We start from the raw sequence: 9,468 nt of genomic DNA, 5'->3' as shown, positions 1-9,468 counted from the left end.
TTGAGAAATAACATTTACTTAAGGGAGAAATGCAGACAAGTTCAGGTGTTTGAATTGTACTTAAAGCCTCTGTCTACATTGTAGCTCCCACTATTACTACCAGCCATAGTCAATTACAGCTATAAAGTTTGTAGTATAGACACAGCCACAATGACTAGGCAAAGCTGGAATGGATCAAGCTAGCAAAGATACATTCTGCCCACATGGCAGCTTGAACTATGCTAGCAACAAATGAATGTAAAAGCAGTCATCACACGGTTCTGGCACTTTGCAAACGCGGTTGTTGCTGGCATGGCTGTAACACAGTTTCCATATCCCAGTATGGACAGGGTATTGTTTTTTTGACTACCCCTTTTTTTTAAACCATACATTGAAAAAGCATAAGCCATGTTATTGACCGGCTAAAAGGCTGCATATTTATGAATCAGGGATCAATGATTAAGATAAAAGCCTCTGTTTATTGATCAAGCGCTGCTCTCTTCAATTAAAATGATAACATGGAGTTATGTCCCAACATTAAAATGTCCGAGCTCACCAATTGTGAATGAGTGCACCACAGGTGCTAGCTAGGTCTGCACGGAGGGACTGCTCTCAGCTGCTCATCTGCATGAACGTGGTTAGACACCCTGGTGATGGGCACTTAATAAAATCGATGATAGGCAGATATTTGACATAATTCATCCCTAAATCTAGCAGTGTTTGAGATTCTGTGCTGTGCCTCTCAGCTATGCAGCACAGAATTCACGGCCCAGAGGGAGGGTGAAAAAAGTGTTCCTAAGCCGTCCTTACCACCCTCCCGATCCTACACTGCTCTGTAGCTCCCAGCGTAATTTACGCCATGTTGTTACACAGGTTTCCCCCGTCTGCCCTGTGGACTGGAGCACTGTTCAGAGTCTCCACAGTACTGCATGTTGTTGCCCACCTCAACACACCCATCTGCCCCTGTGCATGGTATGCCCCTTAGGCCAGTGGTTGTGAGGGGATCCTTAGTAGGCAGTCTTATGGCTGTCTTCCTCTGTTCCTGCGCCACAGGAATTGTCCCCCAGCTGGATCCGAAGATTTTAGGGTCTCCCTTCATGTCATCCCAGCCCTTTTACCTGACATAAAGGAGCTGGAGCGGGGGTGAGGATCCTCATCAATAGAGAGGGAAGCTGTCAGCAGTGAGGAAGAGAAAAGCTGCTGTTCCTACCCAGGGAAGTTCCCTGGATGAGAGGGAGAGAAGTTGCAGATCCTACTTGTGGGTGCCATCCCCTGGACACAGCGCTGCCCAGAGGATTCAGGGGGCCTGGGGCAAAGCAATTTCGGGGACCCCTTCCATAAAAAAAATTGCAATACTATAGGTCTGGCTAGAGAATCTTGCCCGCATGCTCGGGGTTCAGCTGATCGCCATATTTGGGGTTGGGAAGGAATTTTCCTCCAGGGTAGATTGGCAGAGGCCCTGGAGGTTTTTCGCCTTCCTCTGCAGCATGGGGCAGGGGTCGCTTGCTGGAGGATTCTCAGCGATTTGAAGTCTTTAAATAATGATTTGGGGAGTTCAACAGCTAAGTCAAGGGAGAGAATTCTTCCAGGAGTGGGTGGGTCAGGTTTTGTGGCCCGCATCATGCGGGAGGTCAGACTAGATGATCATAATGGTCCCTTCTGACCTTAGAGTCTATGAGTCTATATTCTCATGGGGGCCCCTGTGGGGCCCGGGGCCTGGGGCAAATTGCCCCACTTGCCCTCCCCTCTGGGCAGCCCTGCCTAGACAGAAGGAAGAGAGGGGAGCTCCAGTTCTCGCTGGGGCAGCCCTTGACAGAAGGAGAGACAGGGAGATAGAGGAGCCATTGCCAAGCAGAACCGTGCTTAAAAAATGCCCTCGTTTCCTCCACAAACGTTTCATTAAAGAACTGTAATATTCAATGCTGAAATAGTGCTTTATACAGTCAAAGCACTGTAGAGACATTAGCAAATCACACTAGGTAGAAGTAACTCATCTGACAAATGGGTAGATTCTTTAGGTCAGCTTCTTAGCAGGCATAACTCTATGTGGTTCCATTGATTTCCATGGAGATTCACCGATTTGCACCTGAGCATCTGGTCCTTTGAGTTTCCATTTCTGATTTGTCAGGGAAGAGCCGGAACCTGGTACTTTGCTCACAAGGACATCCCCAATTCTGAACTGTATTCACCAGCTAAGAATAAAGACTGAAACAACAGTAGGTGCCAGCCAGTGTAACAACAGCTTAGCTGGCGGTTAAATGATGACTTAAATGATAAATTATGGGAGCCTGCCAAGAGGAGTAGTGGGGGGAGGCAAGCAACACAGGTAGTTTTCAGGTGGAGCTTGATCCATTTCTGACTGGGATTACGAATAAGGCTAAAATTTTGTCATGGATATTTTTAGTAAAAGTCAGGGACAGGTCACAGGCTTCTGTGATTTTTTTCTTTATTGCCCGCGACCTGTCCCTGACTTTTACTAAAAATATTCATGATAAAATGGGAAGGGACTGGGCAGCAGCTGGGTGGCTTGGAGCTCTGTTCCCCCTCTCCCCCCACCATTGGGGACTCAGAGCTCCAAGGTCCCCCTGCCCCGTGGCGGGGAGCAGCCGCAGTCCCCCCGTCCCCCATAGAGGCCAGGAGCTGTGGGGTACCCCCACTGCCCATGGCAGCAGGGAGCTTGGGGGCCTGCTGCCTCAGGTGGTGGGGGTACCTCACAGCTCCCTGGTGCTGTAGTAGGCACCAGGGGGACCCTGCAGGTCCCAGCAGCCGGGGCTGAAGTCACAGAGGTCTTTGGAAGTCACAGAATCTGTGACTTCCATGAGCTCTGTGACAAAATCGTAGCCTTAATTATGAGACAGGGTTGCCTGCAACAGCAGGGGACTGAACTTGATAACCCAGAAGTTCCCCTCCAATCCTACGTTTGGTTTAGGTTGAATGTAATATCAACTATCACCACACGATGTCACAGCAAGCCAAGTAATGAAGTATGACTGGCATACAAACGGAAGTGATACCACAGTAACACAAGCCATATTTACAGATTCCAAGGAGAGTAAAATAGCCAGGCCATCCTATCACACGTTCGCTAACAAAGCGTTACTGACATTCAATGATCATCGTACTGACCTTGATCCTGATTTTAGTCTGGTTTTCCTTCGTCTTGTGGCTGGAAGATGAATTGAACTCTAGGGTTCTGCATAACCAGATGTTCTGCCGGAAGCTTTGACAAGGCCTGGAAATCCCAAGCCGAGTGGCTTTTTTCTTATTTCAGGCTTAGTCACCGAAATGCCAGATTTACTATTAATGGGAAGAGCTGTAGTATCTAGGAATGACAGAGAACTAACACCTTGTGCTGTCGTTGCACTCCTGTGCCCAGGGATGGCACTGATGAGTCAAACTGGGGGGGTGAAATGATACGTTTCCCTGGAGGGGTCACTCAGTAATAGTCTCTTTAGTCCCCTCTCCTGCTGAGGAGGAGTCATTCTACCCTCTTAGCGAACAGCGGACGGATGATAACTGAGCACTCAGAAGAGCAGGTGAAAGGACATCTGTCCGCTTTTGGCAGCCGCAACTGGAAAATGAACAGTTATAGAAAAGCACCCCAGAATACAGAACACTTGAATCGTGATTTTAATAAAGCAAAACCAATGCAACGTGGATATTCCTAAAAAAATTGTAGAGAACAAACGCAAACATTTCAACTAAGATACAAAAACTAACACAGAAAGGATTTGGCTCAAAGCTTAAAATGTTCCAGTGCTGGGGATTTTTTTTTAAAGCAAGGGCAAGATGGCAAAACTGAGTGCAGAACAGACTGTAACAACTAAGATCGGTTTTCTCTATCTACAAATCTAAAGCAGAAGGTTCTATAATGGAAAAGGGTGAGCCAATGAAAAGGTGTTGGTGATTCTCAGTTCTCCATTGCTATTTGAGGAATGTTTTTGAAGCACTTGTATAATATTGTGGTTTACAACTTGTCTTAATTCTACATGCCAACCTGAGAGTGAGCTCTTGCTGCAGTCCCATAAGGCTACCTGGAAAGGGACTGCAATATTTGGTTTCTCTTTCTTGGTGGTCACTGGGTAAATATGGGCTGGTGTTAAGATGAGCATTGTGGAGTTACACATTTCAATAGCTACCGAGCATACACAATTGGAGCGGTTTCCAAAGTTTTTTTCCCCAGCCCTCATTCAGGCAGATCTCACCAGGAACCAGATCTCTGTCTGAAGCACCAAGACTTCCCTCTTGTGGCCAGGAAACCAGCTCCTCTGACCTTTCAGCACAAGGGTGGAGCACTATGAGCTCTTCTGGGGATTCTGACTCGAGTCTGAAGCCACGCTTTGTAATCCTCTTCTGGCATCTGAACAATATTTTCACGCACAAACTGAAAAATAAAGGGGCATTTTCCTTAGCGCTTTATATTATATATAAGAGATACTGATACCATCTGACTGTGGGACAACCACCATAGAGCCTGCAAACTGTTAGCATGCTAACCTCCTTTAGATTGGTGCGATAAAAATGAAAAGGGAAGTAAGTCTTTTAATACAAGTTTCTTTAATAGTGCATGTTAATTAAAATGAATTTTAAAATTGAAGCCGCTATGATCTTCAGTATTATTTACACCCTAAAACCTGCAGAGCTAAGGTTGTATAAAGTGTAAAGCTTTTCTTTTACCCAGAGTTGTGTTACATTAAATTGGCTTAAAGATGAATCAAAGTGTTGGTTTGGAGAAGTGTCAAGCAGCTGACACTGAATGGGGTTTTTCCTCTTCCTGAAATACTCCCACTGCCTTTATCAGATCCAGGCAGAAGGAACACTAGAGCCCTCCTTTGTGGATGCTTGTGGAGAAGGTAGAAGAGGCTGGAAACAAAACTCAGTAACAGTAGTAGTTTTTTGTTTTAAGTGTCATTCCTAACACTAGTGTGAAGGAAGAGCATGCAAAGGGCACAGAGTGGAAGCCACAATCAAAGATAAAGAGATACAGAGTAACTGGCAGGCAACAGAGAATCTAGGCTTCATGAAGTGTGCATAATGGTAAGGGGAGCCTCTCTGGCGCTACTTTGGGAGTTCCTGGTATGATTACACAAGACAGCGCTCCGGAGACAATGGTTACCTTTTTGTAAGTCACCAAGAAGTGCAGTTAAACTATCCCCAAGCTTTCTGGGTGTTGGAAGAACTTGGCCTTTTTAATCTCATGACACAGATGTGTCTAGTTTGTGTATAGATGTGTCTAGTTTGTGTATAGATGTGTCTAGTTTGTGTATAGATGTGTATAGTCTATCTGATGTAGATGAGCAGCTTGTGTGTGTTGTTATTATATTTAACAGGTTACTGTTGCGGGTTTTCGGCTGATACTGTAACCAGGAGAGGAAAGGGCTGTGATAACAATAGAAACCACAAGGTGGCAACATTGCCTTGTTTAGAGTAAGTTACTTATTTAGCATCCACAATCTATATTTAACATAACCTCTCCTTTTCCCCTTCCATCTTTCCTTCTCTCCCTCTTTCTTCGTTCCCTTGTGCAGATTATTTCTAGAGCCCTTTACTTGAGCCACTTGAGTAGGTCTTTACACATAACCAGAGCAGCTTTTATTCACATGTTGCTGAAGCCTCTTCAAATAAATCTGCAGATTTCACAGTTCACTAGTGTGCTTCTTATTCTCTAGTGCTTGGCACACATCACATCTGTGAAATACAAGCCTTTCCAGAGCACAGCAACAACTGAATGTCCCTCTGCATGTATTCTACTTATACTAACCTGCAGTCACTTTCACTCTGGCAGCAAATAAAATCAGTGATGAAATACCACCAACAAAACAATAATCATTAATAATACTTCTCAGTTACATCGCACCTTTCACCCAAAGAGTTTAAAGGGCTTTACAAAGGTGGATATTATGATCCCCATTTTGCAGGGACGTGGCCCCATCGTCCCAAATCATGTATCTTTGTAACCTTCCATTGGGTAAATCACACTGCAGGATGCCTTCCCTCCCCACCCTGCCCCCCAGGATTAGAACACTAACAGATGGACTCTCATCACCTCCACGGCTGCACAGATGTCTGGAGAACACAACTCCCATACACGTAGCTCACTCAGCACCTTCAGAAAGGTGGTGGGACGGATTCTCACATCCGGGTTCTTGCCAAACTTTTCCAGTTTCTTTAAGATTCTGTGTGTGTGATTGTCATTCTTCACAGCATCTGGGATTCTGGACAGCAAACTGGAAAACCTGTAAGAGCCAGCAGAGCAGAGCTGAAATAAACGCCCTTGAAACTGATGTTTACACTGCTGGGCACCTCAGACTTACCTGCTTTATTTGCCCCCCCCCACACCTTTCCCCCGTCACAGAATGTGAGAAAAAATGTCTTTGTGGGACGCTTCACTGAGCATTACATGCCAGGGAATGATGCAAAGAAGCTTTGTTTCTATTGTTAACAGGACTGTGCACCCAATTTCCTTTGTACGGCATTAAAAAGAGATCCCCTGATTAGTCATTTACATTCCGGATGACAAACCTTTGGTGTGAAAGCAAACAATAAAATACTGACAAATGTTTCCATTTTACTTCTGATTTGCCCTGTTCATCTCTTCTCTCTCTTGTTTAGCCTCTATAGATTTTCCGAAGCAATCACAGCCTGATCTGACACACTTTCTGATTTTCTTTACTGTCCCTTTTCCCCTTGCTGTCATCATATTTTTCCCCAGTACGTGCTGAGATAAATCTTACTGATGTGAGAGTGTGCTTGTAACTTTCAATCTTTGCCATTTCACTCTGAATATGGAGACTCAAGAGGAGAATTATACATTACAATAACAATAAAGCTCTTGTGAAAAGACACATTTTTTTTAATGTCCTGTATAAATTTTTGTAGTGCTGCTTTGACAGCCCTGGAGACTGATGTCTCCAACCCCTCCAGACTGTATGTGTCTGTGGAAGTGTGGTGGCTTCTCCCCCTTGTCCCCTGCAGGTCTGGAATTTGCCAGCACATCAACTAGTCTTTAGCAGCAAGTGCGGTCTCCCTCCAGCTGAAGATACCGCGTATCAGTCTGTCAGCAGCAAGAGGAGGTTCTTCCCAGAACCGATAAGGGGAGACAGTTTAGGTCTTGTCTAGTCAGCGGTTCTCAAACTTTAGCAACCTGAGGACCCTCATTTTAATTTAAAAATTTTAATCCCCCGTTCAGCCCCAAACCCCACCCCCACTCCACTCCTTCCCCCAAGGCCCCACCCCTGCCCCTCCTCTTCCCCACTTCAAGAAAAGCTGCACTAGAAAGTGATCCCATTTTAAGCATGCTGGCATAGGTAAAGTAATACAACCTCCCTAGGCCTTGTCTACACTAGGAGGGTTTTGTCAATATCGTTATAGCAGTAAAGTGAAATTGGCAAAGATCCTTTAGCGTGGGCACAGTGATGGCTGCATAAAAGTGCTTATAATCATCAGTACAGTTTATGCTGGTTGTACCAATATAAGCAAAATTAGGGCTAATCTACACTACCGAGCCTGGGCAAGCGTAGCTAGACCAGCAGAGCCCCCTGGGGAGCTGCAGCATAAGCCAGCAGAAGTGGTTCTGCCTGCATAGTGACACCACCTCTCCGAATGACATTAGCTAAGCTGGCAGGAGCACTCGGTCATCTTAGCTGTGCCTACACCAGGGGTTGTCCCGGCAGAGCTACGCGGCTAACGGTGTGATTTTTTCATACTCCTACCTGTCGGAGCTCTGCCAGCAAAACTTTGCAGTGTAGATCTTTTTAGAGGTATAACTGCATCTACACTGATGCTTTTACTGGCATAGCCGTGTTGCTTAACAAATAATAAATCACCCCCTCCCTAACCATAGGTATTCCAGTAAAACTTTTCAGTGTAGACCTGGCCTTCCTATGGATGCAGTTTTATTAGTAAAAAGGTGCTTTACACCAGAACAGATATTCTTGTATGGGAATAACGATACTGTTATAAGGTTCTTTTATACTTGTATAAATACATCCACCCTAGGCTTGTACAGATACAATTAAAGCAGTAAAATAAAATCACACCCCTACTCGACAGTTATAGTGGCACAGTTTCCAAACTTAGACCAGACCTTTGATTTGGGAGGCAGGTGGGGTGAGTATGCGCTACAATGCAAAATGCAGCTTTTCTAAATAGACCAACATTTGCTTCTAACTCATTCTCAGTTAGGGTCAGTTCAGAATAAGCATCTGGAACGTAGACTCTCGACACAAAATCTGCCGCCACTTTACTTCAGTGGATTCACTGAGGGAAGACTGACGCAGCAGCCCTATTTTCTGTGCTGTGCGATATAGCTATCTAATTCCCATCATCAAAGGCTGGAGCTCTGCAGGAGTGCTTTATTGAGAGGTGCCTGCTTATCTCGTGGTGATGATGCCTTTTGCCCCTGGGAGGGATGAAGTCGATATCTGGGTGCAGTTTATAAACACTAGCGGGGAAATGTTCTTCAAACATGTGTGATGGATAGGCAGCTGGAGGCAAAGTCCTCTCCATCATCATCATTGCTAATAGGAACACAAGTTTTCATTTCCAACACCACATTATGTATGGATCAATGTATACTTATAGAAGGCCTGTCATCCTAAGAATCCCAAAGTGTTTTGCAAACTTATGCCTCCTATAAGGCCATAAGCTGGAGATGGAGAGGAGATGCAGAGTTGCCTGGAGGCATCAGACCTTTTTAAAATGGAAACAAGCTACTTACACCCTCTCTCCTCCCATCTTCACCAAGCAGATTTGCAACACAAGGTGAAATCTGGTCCTGGATATCATTGTTGCATCTTCACTTAGACAGTGTTTATAAGGGTGGTAAAATCAAGCCCTGAGCGATGGTATTTAAGAGGGTTTACAGGTTTCTAAGACGACTTTCTTTTGGTTTTATAGAAAAAAAAAGCTGAAAATAAAGAAGAGCTTTTGGTCCTAGAGGAAATGCTCTGGGGGGGTGTTTAGCTCTTCCTTCCTTACCAGTTGCGTTCATCTTCGTCATGTTCTCTTTCCGCTCTCAGGCCACACTGTCTCATTCTTTCTAGGTCTCTCTCAAAATACGTGATGTTTTTTAAAGATTGGTATTTCTGAGAACTCTTCTCCTCCCGCCTCCTACAAATATACTTCAAAAAATTAAGACCGCATATTTTAAAAATTAACATTCTGATTGAACGTTAGCTGGGAAGATACTTAGGATGGTGGAAGGCAATGAGATGAGAAGAATAGAGCATGTTCAGGCCATCGCTACTAGTAATATTTTGCACTTTGATAGCGCTTTATAAATTAAGTCTCTCCGAACGATTTACTAACAATTAATTAAAGCCTCCGTCAATTTAGTGAGCTAGGTAAAGTATATACTTAAGGATCAAATCATCTGACACTGAAATGCAGTCACCTCTGAGTTGTAAAGTATCTGGTATTTAAGAGCATACTGCAATACTACATAACTCAGGGCAGGAAGAAAGAATACTATTTTAAATATCTGAAACC

At 44.6% G+C, this 9,468-nt stretch overlaps 1 protein-coding gene across 6 annotated transcripts in view; it reads right to left on the bottom strand.

The window, feature by feature from the left end:
- Window positions 1-3,593: 3,593 nt before the first annotated feature.
- Window positions 3,594-9,468, bottom strand: part of CCDC60 (coiled-coil domain containing 60) — a 155,447-nt gene continuing 149,572 nt past the window's right edge. For 5 of the 6 annotated variants that reach the window (XM_065567834.1, XM_065567835.1, XM_065567832.1 and 2 more), the window contains 3 exons: window positions 8,959-9,090; window positions 6,026-6,215; window positions 3,594-4,363 (listed from right to left, as the gene is read on the bottom strand). In XM_065567834.1, the coding sequence (XP_065423906.1) occupies window positions 4,256-4,363; window positions 6,026-6,215; window positions 8,959-9,090 (430 nt within the window). In that variant the 3' untranslated portion in view covers window positions 3,594-4,255. The remainder of the gene's footprint in view (window positions 4,364-6,025; window positions 6,216-8,958; window positions 9,091-9,468) is intronic. The other variant, XM_008172051.4, reaches the window with a different exon arrangement.

The sequence above is a fragment of the Chrysemys picta genome, chromosome 15, assembly GCF_011386835.1.
Source record: "Chrysemys picta bellii isolate R12L10 chromosome 15, ASM1138683v2, whole genome shotgun sequence".
Taxonomy (NCBI): domain Eukaryota; kingdom Metazoa; phylum Chordata; order Testudines; family Emydidae; genus Chrysemys; species Chrysemys picta.
This window is presented reverse-complemented; position numbering and strand designations above follow the sequence as displayed.